The following is a 23,317-nucleotide window of genomic DNA, read 5'->3' as shown; positions in this document are numbered from 1 at the left end:
AAATATTAGGTTTCTGATTTTTTTTCTACAACTACAAATCAGCCACCACAACACACGGAAGACAAGCTCCTAACAGAACGAGAGCAGCATAAACATGCCACAGGAAGACAGAAATTCATCAGTCCTCATCAAGTGACTTTGTGTGAGGTTTGAATGTGGCACAAAAGACTTGAGATGAAAAGCACTGTAAAAGAGAAACAAAGCCCTAGAGCCAAAATTTATCCTGACCTACTGCCCTTCATTCCTACTCCTGTTAGTTTTAGCTGACAGCATCAGAAAAAATGGAGCCTACAGAGGGAAAGGGTGGGAGCTCTTGGTCATTGGAGGCAAGGATCATCGGATACATAAAACAGTGCTTGCTAACCTGCTTGGTTGCACTTGGAGGACTAAGGTTATGCCTGCTTTCTTTCACTTCAAATGGCAGTTCTATTTCTCATTCAAACAACAAACTTCGGATCAATCCCTGGCAAAAGACCCCAAAGAATTACTCTGATTCCTGCACTGCCTGGAGCAGAGCTTTTCAAAACAGGAGAAAAATGTAACTGGCCATGCTGTTCCCAGGATATTAATCCTAACCTTGACAGTGTCCATTAAGATGCACTTAGGAAAGGAAAAACAAGACTTGACATATAAGCACACAGAGGAACATACAGTAGCTACTGTCTTACATATAACGTTACTTGTATATAGGCACTAGATGAAACACACAAAAAGGCTGTCGCGTCGTGAAAGCAAAGCTACTATATATTTTCTTAGGTTTTTATTGATATTTTTTTCTCAATAGTAAAATACAATGTTAATAAATACATTGATACAAGGTAAATATAGTGAACAACAAAATAAATGTTCAAATTGCAATAATACACTTCTTGGTCAATAGTTTAACATGAAAGGCAACATTCCTTTGAAGTAAGGACATAGTGAACCATCAGGTAAGCGTTCAAGATCAAGTAATACAGGTAAACAAGTCTTTTCCCTATACAGGAAAATGAAGGCAAGTGTTCAAATATAAATACAAACATCAGGTCTGCAGTACAATCCATACTCAGTCGTTCTGGCAATGTACCGTACATTCTCTGGTAATCAGGTCCCTGTGCTTTGTAAACCATTAAGATAAAATAATAACGAAAAAATAAAGAAAATCCAAACCGAATCATGAACTACCATGCGCTGCTTAATACAATCTCTTGATGCTATTCTCCTTTTCATTCCCCACCAAACAATAGAAAATACAAATGAAAGCAGAACAAAAGCCACACATCTTGAGGAACGCGAGTTGAGCAGAAAGCGGATACCTACAACAGAACAACTGATAAAATAACCTGCCCGTCTGCTGCATAAGCATCATTGTAGAGCAGTAGAACATCTACGTGTCCCCCTGCTAAACAACCTGGTTTTTTGGTCTTTAAAAAAGCAATAAATTAAAAAAATAGAAAAATCTCTCCATACTTCTGAGGCAAGAGGAGAGCTGGATTTGTTCCATTTCAAGTCAATAGAAGAACAGTGAGAAAGTACACTTAGATGTGATATTTTGTTTTTGTGCTAAGCTCACAAGAAGTCACTTGCTCAAGCTCTCTCGATGGTTGATCTCATTTGCACACAAACAGCTCATAAATTATAGGCAGTGCTCTTAATAGTTAGCTTTGGGTTCTTTTAATCCTTACCCGTACCAGGCAAGCAAAGAGTATTTGAGGTTTTTCCTTTTGCTTTTTGGGCTGTTTTTTGCAGTTGGCCTACAAAGACTGCTACCAGTCTGAGAGGAGGGGGGCAGGGGACAGAACTCTGCCAGCCGCTGGGAATACAACACTACCAGCACAGATAAAAACTCATATACACGCCTTTTGATACCGGGAAATCTACACCAAGAGTTGAGAAAACAAGTGCCACTCAGGAGGAGGCATCCTCAGCTCTACCAAGGTATTTCAGAGAGCAAAGCACCTGTGCATTATGTGTGAAGGGGGACACTGATATGAACTGGAGTCTCAGAGGAACCAGAAACCAGAGCATATTCATAACTGTATCTGGTGCAGCCTCGAAAGAGATAACCTTAGAGAAAAGATCATATTAATATTCTGATTGTCACTACTTTTTTAATTTTAGAATCTGAATTCTTTTCCATTTGGTGGAATTTTCAGGGGGTCTGGAAAAAAAAGCAAACAACACCCTGTGATATGGCATAAAACTGAGATTTCAAAATAAAATTCACGCTAAACCAGATAACTTCATAAAAACACATTCACTGTCAGATGTCATTTCCCCCCACCCCAAGAAAGACATTGTTAAATGCCCAATTAAGTCACATAATCATGCAACTGAACATAGACATCAACCATGCAGCTAAGGGCAATGACTGCAAGCGTACCTGATTGTCATGAAGATTCTCCGCCGCCGGGCGCGGGGATGACTCTTCACACACAGCAAGGCTCCGGACAAGTTTTCCTTTAGCTCCTGACTGAATGAGAGAGAGAGAGAAACCAAACCAGAGAACACTGCTACTGACCCCAAGTCACATCAGCTGCACCCCTCAGCTGTCCCTAAATACCCCAGATAACAACTACCCACTGAGCCAACAAAATTGGATCTGCCTTCGATGCGCACAGAAGAGGATTCCAAGCAGCAAGTCATATGCACACAGGTGAAGTGGTGGGTTCCAGTTTTGCTTTTAATAAATCTCTGCTACCGTTCACCCACTTCCACCAAAAACTGTAACGGCAAAGAACAGATAATCCAATACTGAAGGCAATTTAAGCTTCACTACTCTAGTACTTCAGTATTAGAACTCAAAGGTTCCTTTTGTAATCTGGAGTTTGGTTAGTTTGTATGCTTGCTTGCTTGGCCTACCCCCCATCTTCTTCTAGAAGGGTTATATCCAAGGAACTTAGACAATAAAATGGGCAAGCTTTATGGATCTACACTTAGAAAATTAAAAGAAGGTTTTTAGGGGTTTTTTGCTCCTAACAGTTCTTTCCTGCCCCACTTAGGGAGCTCCTCAGTCTCTGCTTCTTTATGTCAAGATTAGTCCATTAAAATAAAATTCAAACAAAACCCTTAATTACTAAAGCCCAAGGAACAAGCTTTTCCCTTCCCCAGTGGGTACAGAAGCACACATCCCATGCTGTCTAACACAAGTGCACGGCGAGCCAGGCAGCATGAAAGTACGATGGATAAATAAAGGGGAGCCTGACACATTTTACCTAGCAGAAGTCCTTTGTGCAATGAGATTATGGGGTTAAGGGAAGGAAAAGGACCACAAAAAAGAACCACGAACCACCACACACGTGATGAAAGGCCATCATTTCAATGGCAGGCAGACGTTAGATCGACATTCTTTAGCCTACCAAGGCATGTAATGCCAAACAGAGACCGACCCTTACCTTGGATCTCTTTTTCTGCTGGTTCTGATTTCCACCTCGTTTCTGGGGATAGCAAAAAAAGAAAGCAGTTACCAATTCAGTGGAAAATATGCCCGACAAGAGCATTACCAATAAAGAAAGACACTAAATCACTCCAAACCAATACTTTACAATCAGTTGATGCTGCAAAGAGAACTCTCCCAAACCCAGTTTGGAAAGCAGGGAAAACCAAGAATCATCTCTGCTCACTTTATTCATTTTAAGAACAGGTATAAGCAAAAGCCACACTGCAGAGTGTTCTGTAATTTTGCATATAATAAACATGTAAGAAAAGGCATACTTAAGTAAACACTCCCCCCTCCAAATTCCTCTTAAACTGCAGTCTCTCCCTTTATTCTTATATTTGTTTGAGCAAAAAGGAATAAAACCCCCTCATCCGATAAAGTCTTCTTCTCAAATTACCTTCTTAGGCTTTGCATACCAACTTTTTGTTGGCAGTAACACCTACAAACCAAACCACACATTAAGTAATTATTCAGTATTATTACCTGTAAAGTCACTAGATCAAGGCAGCTTTCTGAATCCCCAAAGAGGGAAAACAGCCAAATATTTCACCAAGCTCTAACACAGACATCTAGCAATTAACTTCTCAAACCTTAACGACATGGACAGCAGCCTAAAGAGCTTGAAAGGTGTAACAAATAACAGTATTTATTTCACAGGGAGATAAAAGAACCAGAAAGAAAAATAAATAATTAAAACCATAAAACAAAAGGGTCTCAAAATTACAACAGAGAAACCAGGAGAATTGTAGGCAACGAAGGATCACAGAAACGGAAAGGCAACGGTAACACACTGATACGTAATGTGCCCATTCACTAGTCCCGTCTCACCTGCAGCTCTGTCTTGGCATCACTCAGCTTCTCCTCCTTCTCGTCCACTTCCGAGCTTTCAGATTTAGTGAGGATACAGTTGTCCGGGTTCGCCTCCAAGATGGCAGTCTCCTGCTCCTTCGCAGCTTCCTCTGCCGTCTCCTGGTTCAATTTACCTTGCTCAGACATTCTTCCAGACAGAAATGAAAACAACAAGATTTGGTGACCTGAAAGGTCGAGATACCACGACACAAACACACACACAGAAAGAACACCGGAGGTGAATTTTCCCTTGAATTCCCAAGCAATTTCATTTCCTCTGATGAACAAATCAAGACATGCAGCTCAGGAGCTGAGAGACAGATACATGTTCCAGTTGAAGAGCTGTACTGAAACGACAATAGTGCCTAACGTGGGTTTTGTACATGGTAGAAGCCCATGGTGCTCACTACCAGTTAAAAAAAACCATACAATTTGAAGAGGTAATAATTCCGTGTAAATATGAAATCTAAATTTGGCAATAAAGCTCTTGGAGTCAACGCTTTCAGGCATCAAATTGACAGCTCCATTATTAAAATCCTAAGCCTCTTCCCAAGCCCCACGTTACTCTCCAGTACTATGAAAATCCTGCAGGAAGCCCTTGGCAGGTATTTCTAATGAAGATATCTTCACGGAACTGCATTTACTCTCAGCTCACAATGGGTTGTTGTACAGAAGCTTTAAAGGCTTTTCAAAGTTAAAGCCTATTATTATTTTCTCTCCCTTTCTCTCCCCCAGCTCCCTCTTGAAGCCTCCCCCACTGATCAATTGTCAAGCAAGGCTCATGAATTATTTAACTTTTCTTTCCTCATCCATTTGGCTTAAGCAGTATCTTCAGGAAAAACAACTGCAGTTGAGAGAGGGAGTTATTTCAGAAAGGGTCTTTTGCAATACCTTGCTGCTTCTCAGCAATGAAACAGCGGCTAGGAAACAAAGCCACACTTGGCCATGTTTCTTTTTGCAGCCTGTAATTAACATTCAACAGGTCTGGTAACACTTACCTTCATTTTTAAGTGATGTTTTAAGTAAAAAAAAGAATATGACACACCAAGTTTTACAAACTCACATCTTCCAATTTTTGCTCTGGCTTTGAATTTGTACGCAAATACAACAATAAAACCTTCCCTACATCTTCCTTCCATTTGAGAAGGGTTGTGAGTGTCACAAGAAATGGAGCTGCATGGCTTGTAAATGAGCCAACCGAACTCTGAAGCTCACAAATTAGCTCGCAGCAAGACAAGTGGAGCTTCAAGTGGTTCTCCTCCTCCCACCGCCCTCCCCAGGAAGTCCCATGGCATTGGCTACTCTGCAGTTACTACCGAGACTTGGACGCCTTTGCTACGAATTCATGAATGGCGAGACCTGAACCTTGTCTGTTAAATAAATAACCCTTCCTTTGTTCATGATTACCACCAAGAAACACACACGCATGCACAAGCTCTTCACGTTACCCCATGCCTCACCTGCATGCTTACACAGGGTTCACAAAACCATTTGCACTTAACAGTTTATCAGCCACACCAAAGAAGCCCTTTACCTGAAAGTCTGCTATAATTCCCACTGTCTTCCTATTGTCTTCTGTTGCTCTTCGCTGGTTAAGTCCACACAAGTGATCAATGACAACGTGAGTCCCATGTCCCCATTAACAGTTCAGAGTGCCAATCTCCATGCTGGTCCTTCAGAGACTTTGACGGATCATAGTCAACCTGGAAAAAGACGGAGAGTGAGTAACAATGGCAACAACCATGGCACAAGGTAAGGACGCAATAGAGAGAACCAGATTTCTAACACGAATGACCAGCTTCGAGCAAATCACTTTCACAGCTTGATCCAGCTCCACCTGTCTCAAAACTGCCTGCTTCTTCTCTAATGAAGGCTAGAGCCGGCTGTTCAAGTCATAACAGCTCCTACGCAAGGAGCTAAAATTAACAATTGCATTATGCACCGAAGATTACTCACTTCAATTTTAACCTTTTTTAGTGAATTCCAACACTTTTCATTAAAAAAAGCATTTATACATATTTATATATAAGCTCATCTGTTTGCTTCAACAGAAATCAATGAGGGTCTGAGGAAAAAAGGACTTGCTTGCTTTTTAACCACGGCTTCTGCTCCAATTAGAATTTCAATAGCCAAACACTACTGGAAAAGTGTTTGGAAAGAAGCCGGGTGGGTGCTTTTAGAAAGTGACCTGCTTTGCTGGGATAACGAATCGAGATGTTCCTTTCAGAAGCTCAACAGAACTTGGAATGATCCAGAATGGGAGCACAAGAAGGAAGAAATCACGTTCCCCAAGAAATGGCCACCAGAAAAGCTTTCTTTCGAGGCACTGTCTGAGGAGGAAAAAGCTCCAGGCTACAGTTTGGAAAATGAACCTGAGGGAAGAGTTGCCTCGGCAATGCAATTGATGCCGCTCATCAGACTGTGTTGCCAGCTGAGCAGCTGATCTGACAGGAAAGGAGCATTTTGGGATGAGTCGGACTCATTTACAAGCCATGGCTGTGTGCCGAACCGCCTCAATCCAACAGGCACCTCTCCTCAAGGCTTGCACATGAATCACAGTTGAAGCAATTAGTGCAAATACACAAAACCAGCAAACAGGAGGAAACGTGCATCCTTCTGCTTGAGGGAAGGATATGACACAAAACCAACATTAGACCCCGTGTTTCTGAGGCACGTTTCCCATCCTGTGCAGTTGTCATTGCTGTACAGTATGTGGCACGAACTGGAACTCACCACACTGGAAGAGCTGAATTTCATGCACCAGAAATGGAATCTAGTCTTTCAGAAACCACTCTCTCTATGAGCTCAGGCACAGGGAGCAGTCCAGCAGGCAGTTCAATAACGTACCACTGCTATCCTTCGTATTTACATACATAAAAGTATTTCTTTTCCTCAAACCACTCAGTAATGTACACAGACCAATACAAGTCAAGCCTTCCCACTCACTTTTTGGTATATCTCAAAGGGCATTTTCAGAAATACTATCTCACTGACAAGCAGAGGATCATGATGGGAGTGGAGGAACAACATGGAGAATTCTGCCTAAGCAGATGTATTTCATGGAACCAATACACAGAGAGGAAAGAGTGAGTAAACCTCAACTGAAAGAAAAACTTCCAGCACAACCATCTTCTGTTAACCCTTTCCCTCACACTTCTAAAAAGAGATTTAGGGCAACCAAAACCAACCACAAACCAAAAACCCCAATGAAACACAGCGCATGCATTACAGGTTGACCTGGAAAAAGACAGCCAGGGGACAGACCTTTGCAATCAAAGCCCTTCTAAACTAGGAAATAGGTATCTGTACCCAAATGGGGACACACAAAAATGATTTCAGGATTCTTCAGTGTTACCATGTCCTGTGAATTAACTATTTAGAAGGAAAACAAACAGAGCAAAAACAAAACCATACCAACCAATCAAAGCGTATCATATCCGGCCAGGTAAGAGACCTCCCAAGACTCCAATAAACAGCATTTATGGTTTCCTGCCACAGATGCTTAAAATAATCTTACCATGCTTTACCAAATATTTCTTCACAAACCAAGTTCTCCATATTGTTATGCCTAAGATCTCCAATGCCAGTATCATTTTTCATGGACAACATACAAGACTGCCACCGAATCTCAAATTAAAGCAAAAAAACGCCATTAATTTCCCCAAGAAAGCATAAGCAAGTGGAAAAGCAGCTTACAGGGTGCAGCAACCACTTTTCAAACCCCAATGACAGTGCTTCTTAGGTTGATGCTCTTGAAAAATCATTCATAATTACCTTATCAAGGGAAAAAACCCCAAGGCAGGAAGAACTGAGACATAAAGCAGTCACAGTGAAGCTCTTCACCTTCCCTCAATATAAGTTTCTTCCTCCTCCTCCTCCTCCATTAGGTAATTTACAAGTGATGACTAATCATTTACATACTACAATACGTAAAACATACTTCTGGTTGTTTGGGTGGGTTTTCAAAGGGACTTGGGTTTCTATAAAATACTTCAGGGAGAGCATAAATAGCAAAAAGGAACCAGTCAGAAAATAGCCATTGGGAGTGAGATGCTTTGATTGAAAATAGGCCTGCTTCTGGGATATCTGGTTATTCAGTGATGAAAGAACTTGTTACTATTGTCAGTCCCGCACGGACAGCACTGCTATGGAAAAACATACTGGATTGTTCTCTTCCTTGTACATCAACGGAAACGTCAGCGATGATTTGACTGTCAAAACCTTCAGTGCCAACGTTGACGCAAAGGGCTGAACAAATGCTCTTGTGGGTTTGATCCTTAGGTAGAAACCACAAAGCTTGTTGCTAGGTAAAACCCACCTTCTTTATTTGCAAGTGAGCACAATTCCATAGCAGCGTTGGGATCTTGGAAGTGGTCTACAGGAGCTTGAGGCAAAATTGCAGCCCCTAATCTCTTAAAAGAGCTTGAGTATCGCACGCTGAAACGCAACAGAAAATGCAGGTGCTCACCAAGCCATTTGTAGACCCACTTTAGTGGAAATAGAACCTGTTAGTACAGGATTTGCAAGCCCTAGCTGATCAGTGTACTCTGTGGGATGGAAATGGTAGGGTTTTTCTTTGCCTGCTTTATTAAGGGGATTTGCACTTTAGAAGCTGAGGGTACTACCCAGCTTGAGCAGCTACTGCCAGAGCTTAAAAAGGACTAGAAGAAGGCACATATGGTCACATACATTCATACAACACATACCACATGGATACCAAGAAAAGTCAGTGGGAAGGAATACACTTCATTTAATATGAAGGAGTTTTAAAACTATACCCAGAAGAACTGTCAAAAAAGCACAGAACAATGAGCAAAGACATCAGAAAACCCTCCTCAATTAACATCTGATGGCTACCCTGAGAGTATTGCACTTACCACCACAGGCAAGTTAAGCCCCTTCTCTACTATGTATCAGGAAACGTTTTGATGGTCTCAAAGGCATCACATACTGAAGCAGGAATTTTGAGGTCCTCATGCTTCCAGTAAGTTTCAACATGCTCTCTCCAAGAGAGGATGAGCGGGCTTTAAGGCCAAACAGCGCACTCTTAACTGAGAACAGGCACCCTGCAGAGGGAAACCCAAGGGCTTTTCTCTTCAAATAAAGCTGCAAAGCAGAGAGGTAAAATCATCTGAGCCTGAACAGCTCCTGCAACTGAAAACTGCCTGATGTTGGCAGTACCTACATGTCAGGATCCTGTTCATCCCACAGTGATTCTCCCCTCACGTGAATGGCTTGCAGATACAACCCATGAGCTGGGAGCTGAGATGTCAGTCATGATTGCCACCACGTGACATACACCTCATGCAGAGATATAAAGACAGCTTTGACTCATTATTGCTAACCTAACAGATTCCTGGAAACCATTGGAAACGGACTATGGCACTATCTTATCAGTACACACAGGCAATGCGCCCAAACTCTCATGGCTTAAAGCATAAACTTCCTGTTATTTGATTGACTTAAAATATTCCAGTTCCTATCATCAAGCAAACTGAACAGAATCTCAGGTTTCACACTGAAAACAAAAGCTTCAGCTCTCTGTGGTGGCTTCGAAACAAATCTTCAGGATATAAACCCTACTGTTTAAACACCCTCCTCCACCCCAAAAAACATCAACTCAAATCACCATTAAACCCCCCAAGTAAAATAAATCCTGGAGTTTTACTTTGAACACACGACTCCTCCATTGTCAGCCCTAGACTTCAGGACCTACATCATCAGTCAGGCAGTACTGTGTGCTCACTGTTTCCCATATATCCCACAGAAATACATGTATGCATTGCGAAGCTAAGTGTGCTGCTGCATATTAGCATAGCAGGGGAATAATCCATGCCAAAATGCTTTAGTATGGAAAAAAAAAAACCAATTAAAAATAAGATAAAAATTAAGGCTGCGAAATACACAGAATCCCACAAGTTGTTAAGAGACTGAAAACTAAACCTTAAAAAACAAGGGAAAAAAGGTCTCTTTAAAGGAAATGTTTGAAACCACATTTCATTTCCCACTTCCCCTTGACTTCATGTTGCCCATTCTCCATCTTCACTGCAAAAACAAGTACAGTGATTGACTACATTTTCTGCTCCATATGTGCCACAGACCTCTATGGGTAAAGGGTTATGCAGACCTCCTGTCAGCAGATGCAGTTGTTAATCCCAGGATTTAGAGGAACATGAACATTTGTGTGCAAGCAACAGCACAAAGCCCACTGACCCACCTTGAACAGGCCAGCAAACAACCATCAGTGTCAAATTTGATGAGAACAGGGTGGACTGGGATATACTGGAGACTTCAGGTCTTGTACAACAACCAGCTGTCTTTTAAAAAGGGGCGACCGGATGGCACATGGAGCAGCACCCCAGCTGAAACCTCTACCTTGGAATAGCACTGGCTTTCCTCCTAACCTACACATGAAACCCAGGGAAGAGAACAGGTCAACAACTAAAAAAGAAAGAAAAAACCCAGAATCATAGCACTTTTTTTTTGGTGGTTTGCACCTATATTCTTCTTCTCAAAGGGGTCCTCTTGTTCCTAATGGATTAACACCAATATTTTCCACTATAGTCCCCTGTCACAAAACCTCGTGTCAATGTCATCATCCTCAGCCAAAAGGAATGACGATGATGTTCCCTCTAGCTTGTTACATTTCTCCAAAGCTAGAAGCTTTATGCAGGAAAATAAATACAGATGGCCTATAGGAGAGCCTGTTTTGTTTCAATACTTAAGAAAAGGCTCACAAAAATGCTCTTTTATCTGTCACAATGACCACTTGATCTCTTCCAGGATCAACAGCCTCAACCTATGAGCCTTTGAACCATTTGGCTTTCAAACACATGTGCCAAATTGTATCTCATCCCCAGACATAAACCCAACCAATTTCCCTACAATCAAAGCCATTAAACTAACTGGTCTCACTGGTAGGGGGTGGAAAACAATGACGCAAAACACAGACACGCAGTGCTTCCAGCCATCCTTCAATGCACACAAGTCTTGTAAAGCACACAAAGTAATTTTCCTCAAATCCTGTAATGAAAACCACAGCCAATAAAGGCAACACACAATTCAAAGGGAACTGAACCTCACCTTCCCACATAATCAGCTCTATTTCTCAGCTATCAAAGATGATTGTATCACAAATTCCCCTTTAGAGACTGATAGCTTTATTTTGGGATTAGAGGGGGTCTAGGGAGGACGCTTCAGTAATCTCACCGTAAGGATGTTCAAGAACCTCACTGCTTGCCAGGACACTTTCTCCATTACCCCACTGTATATGTCAAATACTTTGTACATTTTAATTCATGTGTCAATAGCTATTCTTTATTTTAAATAGCTTTCCTGATTTCTCAATAGCTCTCTCCTGTGGGAAACAACTGTACATCACCTCATTATTTACTATTAGGCTTAAAGAAACCAATTCCTTTTAATTGTCAGTTAACCAGGTATACATTATTTCCATTACCATCTACATCTCGTTTAATTGTTATCAATTATCAGTCTGCTTCCACATTTCCTTACATCTCTCTCATGCTCTTCCTCCATGAGGACCACACTCTGTGGGAACAGGCATCCCACCACCCATCAGTGCACAGTGGTGAATGCACTGGAGAAGCTGTGTTTTCACAAACACCAGAACTGGTTTAAAGACAGTGACTATGACAAGGATAATCCAGAAGGAATACTGTTGTTTCAGTATGAAACACTGATTAACAACAGTATGAAACACTGGGGGTCGTCCGTCCGTCCCTCCAAGCGGTCTTGGCAGTGCTGAAGGGCAATCAGAGCTACTGCAGTGTCTGGTGGGATGGCTGATTTCCAGCACAAGCTAGATAAGATAATTAAAGCCATTTGTGGAAGGCCATGATACGCTGTTATACATAATGGAATCTGGAAGAATATAGAGCTTACACGAATTTTAATCTGAACAAAATATATATTTGAGTTTAATGCAGATGTCCCAGAACCACGTTTTTGTTCCTCTAAGATAAGCTATCCCTACTCTTTCTTCCTTCAATACTTCTTCTGACGTTTCTATTCTCTCAGGTAACCATGGATAAAGTCCATTTTGCTTTACACACAGGGACTGTAAGATCAACTTGATCTATTTCTTCATTCAGTTTAAAGCTTAAGGATTTGACTAGAAAACCCAAGCCCCACACATCTACATTTTGAGCATACATGACTTTGAAGAATTCAGTCTAAGCAGACTGCAGGTAAAACAAGTGGCCAGCTTAGCCATTGTGCTTCATTGACTGTAACTAACTGTGCCAAACACAAACCAGTTGAGACCAAGGAGGAAACAAATAAAACCCCAAACCAATGCTAACACAGAAACAATATTATACACTACACTGAGTCTTTGCACAGAATTTTCTAGGCAGCTTTTCCCAAAGCAAGTTTTAAAACACATAATAGTCAGGACATGGATGGCCCATAAATTATGGCCAATTGCTTTATACTTCTTCCATCACTAAGGGATGGACACATAACTACAACGCAAATGCTGCAAGAACAGCCTGAGACGCACTGAGGTTCAAAGATGCTCTTGCTGATTTTGTTCTTTCCCAATTTACATCATGGTCCCTGTATTTGATCCTGCCATTTCTTGACAAATGAGGTGCATTTTCACTTGTGCGAGCTTAACTGGCAAACCCTGAAAGAAAATAATTGCTCAGAGCAAAGCAGCATTATGCTGATGGAACAGACCTGCGGTCAACAGTTAGAAGTGCCTTAGCAGACACTGACTGCAAAACAGCACAAAGCTTTCCCCTAACAACCAGAACACAAAACCTCCTGTGTTACTTTCCTCCAAAAGTCTCTTTTGATTACTGGAATTCAACCTAGTAGCTACTCCTGCTTGTCCCAGTACCACTGTCTGGAACAAAACCAGTCTGCAGCTAAAGAAAAACCCTTCCTTCAGGAAAGTCATAAATCTATTGGGTTGGGGTTTTAAACCTTAAATCACACACAAACACACATAGATATACAGTACTAGAAAATACTAAGAGATATTTCCTCCCATATAACTTTGCTGCTCTGAAACCATGCAATTATACTCTCCATATCCAAAGACAATCGGTCTCAAGCTTATTTTACTTCAGAGTGAGTTTGCCAAGCTCATATTCCAACCAACTTGTATAGCTATAGCTCACGTCTCCTCTAGCAAAGGCAACAAAAGCTGGACCTTTTGAGAGTTCCCAGTACAGTATTATCTTCTGATTTAAAATATATTACTATTAATAATTTAGCATCAGGAACACGTTAATATTTATTCTTCATTGTGTTTAACAGAAAATACATTGGAATACAAATGCTACGTTGATGGCTTCTTTTGGATATTGCTCCCACTGAAGGGAGCAACATCAGTGATAATTTACATAGACAAAAACCTCATCAAGTTAAGTTTCTGACACCACTCTGCTGTCCAAAACCTTGCAAGAGATGAGATTTTGGCTATTTTCAATCAAATCTGGAGATAATTGCTGTTTTTAACTTGGACTCTCCTAAGTATGACTACTACTTCTTGTTAGAGCCAGCTCCCCCTGTTCTTTCATGGTCTGAAGCTCTTACGAAGGAAAAGAAAATTAAGGCAGCTCTTACTGTCCTAATACTACACAGAAATAATAAACACAGATGCAAATATCTATATATTAAAATTTGCATTTTATGTATTTAATTTATGTATCTTTGCATTTTAATATATGCGTATTTGCGTTTTCTGTAAATACATTAATCCCATTTCGTTGGCATCATTTTGGCTGGTATCAGGCAATGCAGTGAAGTATTAAACACCACACATTACAAAAAGAAGCCTTAAGCATGCTATGGATTGCATTCAATGCTCTATATTGCCATGGCTTCAAAGGAAAAATGTCAATTACAACCATAAATTAGAAGTGAAAATGCCCAATGAGTAAATGCATGTTACAGAAGCCAGTGAAACCATTACATATTTCCACACAATGCTCCAAGCCCTTGAGTGCCAAATATCCTCAGCTTATGCTCACTTGTAGAAACAGAAACCAACGTTTAGATCTTCTGTAAACGCCCTTGCCAGCTCTAAAAACATTAAAAGGTTCTCCCTCCGTGTTAAAAACCTTATTAAAACAGGTTCTGATGATGGAGGCACCTTACATTTTCTCACTGCAATGTATTACACAACACAACTCCTGAAGAAAAAAGCATCCAACAATAAAATACCAATCAGGTATCTTACACTGGTCACCCTAATGGCCAACAAGAAGAAATCCTCTTCAAAAGCAGTTGCAAGAGTCAAGAGAGAAAAGGCAGAAACACAGTTGACACAACCAGCAATGCCAGTTCATAGATTTGCAGCTTTGGCTCCTGCTAATATCTTGCCAGAAACCCTGTGGTTTCTGCATTATGTTTGCCTTTTCAGTGGGTAGCTCCAGGCTCCAAGCGATCCTCTGCACAAAAGGAAAGGCAGGAAAAGTGTTTCGATGTCTGCGTTTTTCAGGGAAGAAATTATGACATATGCATGAGAGAGGGCCAAGCAGTTCGGTTACAAATGTAATTGGCCACTCCACATAGGCCTAGCCAAGCAAGCTTCATGACACACAAACTAATAAAAGAGAGCAATGAATACACAACAGAAATCAAATATTCAAGCCAGTATCTCCAAGGAATATGTCCTATTAAATTTAGACTAGGAAAAAAGAAAGAGATATATTTAATCACAAAGGACATTCAAAAAGCAATCAGAAGAACAGTGAGATTTTTGACTGCTTTAAATCTCATGACACAGATTGAAGTCTCCACAAGTTCAAATATGATTTTAAGAAAACTTCTATAATATCCAAAATTGTGTTTACCTGCTGAGAAACAATCTGTCTTACTTGGCACTAGGAGCCACTAACTACATCAATGATCTAAAAATACTGAGATTCAAATTACAGGAGAAGCGCGGGACTGAAACACATTCAGTTTCCATTGCAGAATGGCCATAGCATCACTTCTTCCTATCTCTGTGCTCAGAGGAAGAAAGCAAACAAAAACACACTTAGAAAACACAGCATTGGAATGGTAGAGGGGAATATGCTTTATGAAGTGTGAAGAAGAAAAATGGAGGTGGTGGGACTTACTATGATGAATTTACACATACACACAAATATATATATATATAGGCATATATATACGCAAAAATAAGAGATGGCTCTATGCTACAGATTCTTTAAAGTAAAGATGTATTTCCAGGCTTGAGTCCCAGCCTGGACCTTAAACAAGGCTGTTAAATGGAACCTTCATTTAATAGTTCTTGGAAAAACAAGAGGCTCCCATAAAATTTCAACAAGGCAATGCTGAGATTTTGGAATTTAATGACTGCTTTGGAACTTCAGCTGCCCCAAATTCTTCGTATTGGCTGAGTGATGAATATTTTAGTAGTATTCAACCACATAATCCAGTGACTCCCTCCCCCCCCCAAGCATTTAAGGAAGTCCACCTGTAAATGAAGTACTTTCCACCCATTTAACCATATATTGGGGTCTAGGCTGACCTTCCCCATCCAAGAACCAAAGCCATCATTTTGTGTAAAACACAAAGCCTGTTTGGTCAATGCTTCTCTAACATGTAATGCTATGCCATTGGAGCCTCAGGATTTATTTTGATACCTTCAAGATTTTAAAGGCTGATGAAACATGACACAACTACGAGAAAGGGCAAGTCAATAACCACTCCTGTCACTGTAAATCCAGCTCTGAGGAGCTGCGATCCTGCTTGCAAATCACCCTTCCTAATAAAAAAGACCTTATCCTTTGCATGTCTTACTGGAACCTGTCAGAGTGCAATGGCAAGAATTTATGCCCTTGTCTTTCCTTCCAACATTAAATACTATCTGCCCGAGACCTTCCTGCAAAAGACAATAAATGAAGCAAAACGAGCTTGCTGTAGGGTTTGCTTCATTTATGACACACTCTATAGCAAAACAAACCTCATTGAATACTGATTAAAAACCTGTCTCTTCTGATTGAATATTGATTAAAAACCTGTCTCTGCTCTACAACTTGAAACCCTGAGAAGAAGGGAAGAGGAGAATCATAGTGTCATAGAGAAGAATAAACCAAATGAACCATTCCAGGGTATTATAAGTGCTGCAGTATCTCAAAACCACACAAAGCAATGCTGAAATTTCACACAACCCCCCAGTAAATGCTTCCCTTCAGGATATGGTTAAAACACACAGGGACCTGTTACATACCATTCTACTGTCTATTCTAATGCATATATGTGACAACTGCAACCAAGCTCGCAGGAGCAAGCATAAATAATCCCACACTACCAGCTCTGCTGGAGAACGACTGGACTTTGATTAATGCATGACTTCCACACAGAGCCATACGATGGAGTGAAATCTTTCACCCCTTTATGAAAGTTAAATTATCCCAGCCAAAAATATCCAAACTTTTAATAAGAAACTTTTCTCTGTGACTGAGTCACCACCTGAGGGTCTAAAACCGATGGCAGTATCTTACGGGAAGACTTGACAGAAATAATCTTAGAACAAAATCTCTCTGAAGTTGGCTTCAGCTGCCTCAGAATTCACTTATTTTCCACATTTCTTCACTTAAAGTAGTTGTATGTGTGCAATGTTCTCTATCTTCTCCTTAAACTTCAGACTTCCAGCACATCACTTGGATTTCTTTTTGCTGAACAGGGTTACTGGGCTAAAGTTGCTTCCTTTTCCTATTGCCTAGGCTTCCATGTTGCACAGGTGATTTTTCACAGCTCTTGCAGATGGGCACTGGCTTTGATATGTATGTACCATATATACAGAACAACTTGATGAGTTTCATTTGCTTCCCCTAAAAGTGCAACAGACGATAATGTTAATGAAATTGTTGCATAAGTCAAGAATAAAGTGTTGGCAGTAAGTTCAGTGCTGTAATTTGAGTGGGTCCATAGTTACCCTGAATCACAAAACTTGTTAGCATAGTATCTAAGTAACTTAACTTCAGGAAGGACCAAGAACAGGCCTGCCACAGCTCATGGTACTGCACCATGCAGTCCAACATCTTAAAGGCTCAACTGAACACCACCAGCAAAGCCAAGCTTGTTTTGAGACCTGATCCTCAAGCTCCTGCGTGCAAGGAGATCTGAACCCACCTCAAGACTATGATCCCAGTGTTAGAGCAAAGGAATACTTTCTGTGTCAGAGAACAACTACACAGACAAAACCTCAAAGAACAGTAGTATTTCAAACCTCAAAGAACAGTAGTATTTCTGTCTTCTTGCTACCCCTCTTCTGCACCCAGGTTCTCCTGGAGATGGCTGTCGGGTCAGACAGCCAGCTTATAGAAAACAAGCACACAAGTTAGCACCTCCCTGCTAGTATATGACCATAAAAATAGCTGGTTTCATTAAGAGTCAACGTCCTCTTGACTTACAAGCAAGAAGCCTAGAAGTTGTAGCTGTCACGGCTACTTCCTCACAGGACAACTTCCAACACTAATGCAAGTTTACCGGCAGCTGCAAAGTAGCACCTGCAAAACCAGCTGCTTTCCAAGTATCCCAGCTAACACCACGCTGTTAAAGCCTAATTTCCCATTTCAACTGGACCTACAAAATGAAATGCATTGTGCATCCTCTCTGATGAGGAAAACACTTATTAAATCAGTGTTTATCCGGCAGCCTCCACGTTTTGACAGGACCTGCTTGGAGCTACCACAACACAGGAAACAAAACCACCAGACAAAACCAAACAAGAATGTGGTGTGTATGCTCAGGGACAAAACCAAATCTCTACTAAAAACTGTAAAGTCCTATCAGCATCCTCTTAATCCATGTTAAACCTCAGGTTCTCAAAATGCAGGACAATAAGGACTCTAACACCTTCATTAACCTCCAAGGAGAGTTGAACACTAAAATATCCTTATGACAATCCAGCCTCTTAAAATAAGATACAACTAAACAGGATTTCTGCATTTCAACTCCAATTACAGCAAATTAAACAAAATCACTGTAAATGCAATAGCCTGCTGTTGATTACAAACTATCCTGCTGCTCCATCCGAACTCCTCTTGATTTCAGTGGGAGTCAAGGAGGATGATGGCAGAAAGCCTGAAGCACAACGCTAACACAGGCACAGAAAAATGGAGCTATCTTCTTCAGCTGAGCAGAAATAATCAGACCTTTCCATCACCAGTTGCAGGTCAATCCTCCTGGCCCTGTAAGTTGCACATTAAAAGCTGCATTGGGCCGACAGCTCAAACATACAAACATCAGAACCAAATCAAACACGATAAAGGAAAGATGAGACTGGGAGCAGGCTAAAAGGAGACGATGAGGTCCCACCACTGGACAGGGTAGGGCTTGCTATGCTGCTATAGCAGCTTGGTGATGTCTGCTTCAGCAATCACCCAGACCAGGTCAGTGTTTAAGCAACCCCCTGCCTTCTACATGGCGCAGCGCTGGCACTGGAGCTGTGAGTTGGACAGCAGTACAAGAACCAAAGGCTGCCTGGACTGCAGAACAGTACAGCACTTCCCAGTCAGCAGAACAGAGCTGTATTTTACGTATCCCTTCCCGTGCGTCTGCAAACCAATATTTCAATCTGTTTTTCTAAAAAACATTTATCAGAGGTTAGTTGGAACGTACTGAGATGCAATGTGGCCGTAATGGGAGCTTGCTGCTTCACGTTTTTCATTTCACTGCATGCTGTTATTTATTTCTTCTTCTATCAGCTTTCATTACAGAAACCTTAAATGGAGGACTGGTTGCTATGCAGAGTTCACAGGCATAGCAAGGTGGCACTCATGGCCTGAGCTTTACCACCAGTGGGCACAGAAAACAGTTTATATGCAGAAGGAAAAACACATTAATGTTACATTTCCAAGGAGATTTTAAGAACACAGAAGTCAAGATTTTCAAAGAGATGGCTCCCACAGCATGCATAATGTGTTATAAGGAATATGGCATATTGCTATATTCTGTGTTTTATGCCTTAATACATATGTGCAACTTAGCCTAGTTATGATTGTTGTGGGAACCATAAGCAGCCATCCTGACAATTTCATTCTCAGCTGTAATGTTGCACTAATGAAGTTTTGGTACTTAATCTCCTTGTTTGTTTCAAAAATGAGGGAAGAAAAGAAAGGAAAAGATACAGGGAAATAGGGCAAAAAAAAAAAGGAGAATATTATCATTTCTATGTGTTCTAATTATTCGAGTCCATGGTGAATTTGGAATGTAAAAAAGAGCTGAGCCTGTCAAGTATTGGGAAAACCAGTACCTACACTAATGTACTTCAAAGACGTCACTCAGGCAAATAAACCCACTATCCCTTCTATGTATTACTTTGCTATGACAAGTCCAGGGTGCATTATCACCAACACAGATAGATCCCCTTTACCGCACTCCCAGTGTGATGCAGACAGCCAAGACACGACCTGTTTGCCCTCAGCCAGCTTAAAAACCTTGCACTTTCCATTAACAGGAGAGATGCAAACACAAAGAACCTCAGACCTCAGTCCTTTAACTGGAGACTAGCATGTCTCTCGTCTCCTATTAGACTAGAGGCATGCTAACATTTGTCTGGATTTAAGATTGTAATGGTGCAGATATGGATTTGGAAGAGAATTTCACTTTGACCAGAGATGGGAATCTGTGTTTGCTGCGGCCAGAGACAGGTGCAAAAGCTGCCAAACATAATAGCTGGTATGCTGCTTTATGCTTAACGGTGCATTTTTAGCTATACAACCAAAGGTTAGGATGTAAAAGATTAATGGTCTCCTGAAAGATATTATCTGATAGAAGTGCCCGAATTTCAACTGTCAGGTTCAACAAAGGGTCCTTCTCCTTTCCTGGAAACCTTACTGCTGGGAAACATTTAGGTCTCACAAAATCAAAACACCAAGGCACTGACAGAATACTGAGGCAGACTAAGCAGCATCCATGCTGGCTGCTTCATGACTCAGAATGAAACAATGATACAGGACTCAGAATGCTAACTGAGTCACACTAGCCTACCAAACCCAACATCTCTCAAACATACTTGCCTTGACTGATAGAACTTCAACTTCCAGAAGACCAACAGGTCCTGAAAGATTCACCTACCTATGCACAAACATGTACAGGATCAAGCTTCTTTCACTTATCACCAATTTTATAAAATCAAAGGAAGGACAGCCATGGCAGAGGAAAGGCAACGATGGATCTTTGCAATTGTGGTTTTAAAACCAACAGTGAAGGAGAAGCTCAACACTTGTAAATACTCCACCTATCAAGCACCGTTCTGATCCAAGCTGTGGATCAGAACCAGCCTGGAGCTGGTAGAACTAGAGTGCCACAATGAGAAAGAAGCTTCCGTACTTATCAGGATTCGCTCAATTCTTGTCTACCTTGTCTTCAACCCCAAAATCTTGCATCTCTCATGTTTTGGCTACAATCAGAGCATGCCAAGAACATTATTGTTCTGCAGGCGATGGCATACAGCTGTTTTCATACTTAGGACAGCCTAAGACATGAAGTATCTGACATTTCAGTATATTGCATGTGTACACATGGGACACGATAGTTTGCAGTCTACAGGGCTGCCTAGTAATAGTCATCATATTACGATATATAGAGCTAAGGCTATTGATCAGAATATTGGGCAGCACTGAAAATAAAACAAACCAGGAAAGAAAACACCAAGCAAAACATAAGTTTCAAAGGTATTTTTACTCCTGTAACTTTCCACAAATCAAGTTTAGGTCATCATTATCATCCTATGAAGACATACTTCATTGGGAAATGCTTTCTTACTATTAGGAAGAATGTGATTTACCTTCACCAAAAAAACCCCAACCAACACTGATGCTACAAATGCATTTGCCTCCCATGCTCTGTCTGCATGAACACTGATCTCTGTTTCTCCATCTGTCTCCCACCTATGTCTGTTCAATGTAAAGGACCCTTTTCTCAGTGTGTGGCACTAAAAAGGGAGAAGTTTAACCAGCTTTTGATCTTGGCTGCAAACTCTAGGCACAACTACAAAGTATAACTGCTACGGCTACTCATTTCAGGAGGCTCAAATCAGTCTTTTGAAACCATTTGTAAGACTTTTCTCCTCCTCAAAAGGGCTTCTCAATACAAAACTTCTGAAGCACAAAGTCTCAGGCAGAGCAGGGGTAACGAAGAGAGGCAGTTACCATATTTTTGGTGGCTGTCATGACTGGCATTGTAACTAATAGGCTACTCCCTGAAGAAGGACAAACCACTTGGCTGTCCAAGCATCATTCGTAGAGCCTTGTCAGCTGGCTTGCATAACGTTGGTAGTGCACGCACCAGAAGACCTCCTCCGAGGGATAATCTTTCCCTTCCCTTCATTATCAGATGCCTTACTATTACCCTCTGTAGTGTAAAGAAAGGTCTCTCAAGTATTTAACTTCTGGATAGCCACTTTCTTTGGGTTGCCAAGGCCTTAAATGCAATAGGAGAAACCCGTTTCAATTTCAGGGGAAGCAATTTTCTCAATATGTGAACATTTAATATCTCGTACCAATTGATTCAAATATCAGGCTGCACTGACTGCTTGCCACAACAGAATCAGCAGCAGTTCAGCTGAAGTTGTGCTTGGCAAAGCTACAACTGAAGCCCTCCCACAGCACGGTCCTGTGCGGCTGCTGGCTGTAATTCCACCCATGTGCTGCACACCCTCACGATCAGCTTACCTCCTTCTACACTGAAGATACTCTGCTGCCTTCTACTGAAATCAAAGCTCTTCTCTTTTAAGTCCCCACACTAAAGAGTTAGCATGAGCAACCTGACAAAACTGACCAAAATAGGACAAACTTTCTCTTATAAAATAATACAATCATAAAAACGCCTTCAAGTTTTATAATCTCTTATGAAGAAGGCTTATTGACTTAACCTGCTAAATAGCTGTATCAATCCAAGTACATGAACCAGTGCTGTACAAGAACAAACTTCCTACACCTCATTGGGATCTCTGGCGATTCAGACAGGGGAGAAAACAACAAATGAGTTATAGTAACACAGAACCTGAGGTCTGAAGGGATAATTTAAGTACATTAAAATTCTGTTTCAAGAGACACACCATAAAACTTTTCAATGCTCTTCAGTTCCTCTGCCAGGCACTTCTCTGAGTACGTTCCAAACTCAAAATTACCTCCCAGGAGAGCATCTCAGGTTGGAGCTTTCTTTCATTGTTTCTGGGTTTGCTCCTATATTGCGGATTATTGCTTCCAGATGTGAACTGGGGATGGTAAAAAGCCTTAACCACTACCCCAAGTTTCCTTGGTCTTTAGGAGATTCTATAGGAATTAAAGGGAGTTCAATTTGCTTTTCATCTGTGGACCGTCTCTTGGGGAGGTCTCAGAGATGTACCATGTAACTCACAGGCCTCTTTCTCTCTCAAAATGCATGTTTGAGGATGCTTCTTACTGTTCAGTTTGGTGAAATCACCAAGTATTCATGCAGTAATTTGGAGCCCTTGACCAACCCTTCAGAAAGTAAAGCCGCAACAGAACCTGACTGGGGCCCTTCTTTTTTAAATGAAAAGTGGTATTACAATACTGATGGTTTTTTGCCTTTCCTTCGCAAACACCAAATGACAGGAGTGCAACTAGTGTGCAAACCTGACTTAGGAACTGGAAACATCATTGGCTTACCTGGTTAAATTTAACCAAGCATTTTTATACCCTCCTTTTATCTTAGCTCTATTTTACTGCTCATGACCACAGTGAACGCAAAACTTTAGTTGCAGTGAAGTACAGGTGAGCATTCTACGTACATACCTGTGCATACATACAAGAAATCAGGGCACGAGTAAAACAAGCAAAACAAGCCACTGAACCCTGACTGCAGTGGTGTCTCCTTTCACATGTGGAAGCTAATGGCAGCTGAGTACCATCCTACTGGGGACAAATGGGTAGCGATGTCCCGTACCCACTGGCACACACGTAATTTAACACTAAACCCTTCACAACTGCTCCAGCAGATCAGACCTAACTATTTGCCAGCATTAAGTCCTAAAGAAACATGGATGCAAGGCTAACTAGTGACACTCGTGGAAGGCAGCTTCTGCTTCTGACA

At 41.2% G+C, this 23,317-nt stretch overlaps 1 protein-coding gene across 14 annotated transcripts in view; it reads right to left on the bottom strand.

Moving 5' to 3' along the window:
• The window catches only part of ARPP21 (cAMP regulated phosphoprotein 21), a 96,411-nt gene extending 90,470 nt beyond the window's left edge, over positions 1–5,941 (bottom strand). For 13 of the 14 annotated variants that reach the window (XM_062621960.1, XM_062622023.1, XM_062621975.1 and 10 more), the window contains exons 1-4: positions 5,809–5,880; positions 4,247–4,459; positions 3,375–3,416; positions 2,363–2,452 (exon numbers count right to left, since the gene is read on the bottom strand). In XM_062621960.1, the coding sequence (XP_062477944.1) occupies positions 2,363–2,452; positions 3,375–3,416; positions 4,247–4,414 (300 nt within the window). In that variant the 5' untranslated portion in view covers positions 4,415–4,459; positions 5,809–5,880. Of the gene's footprint in view, positions 1–2,362; positions 2,453–3,374; positions 3,417–4,246; positions 4,460–5,801 lie in introns of all 14 variants that reach the window. The other variant, XM_062621969.1, reaches the window with a different exon arrangement.
• Between the last annotated feature and the right edge of the window lie 17,376 nt (positions 5,942–23,317).

The sequence above is a fragment of the Pezoporus occidentalis genome, unplaced genomic scaffold (assembly GCF_034315485.1).
Source record: "Pezoporus occidentalis ecotype Australia unplaced genomic scaffold, CSIRO_AGI_Poc_V1 ctg107, whole genome shotgun sequence".
Lineage (NCBI taxonomy): Eukaryota > Metazoa > Chordata > Aves > Psittaciformes > Psittacidae > Pezoporus > Pezoporus occidentalis.
Note: the sequence above shows the minus strand (reverse complement) of the source record. Positions and strands in the feature narration are given on the sequence as shown.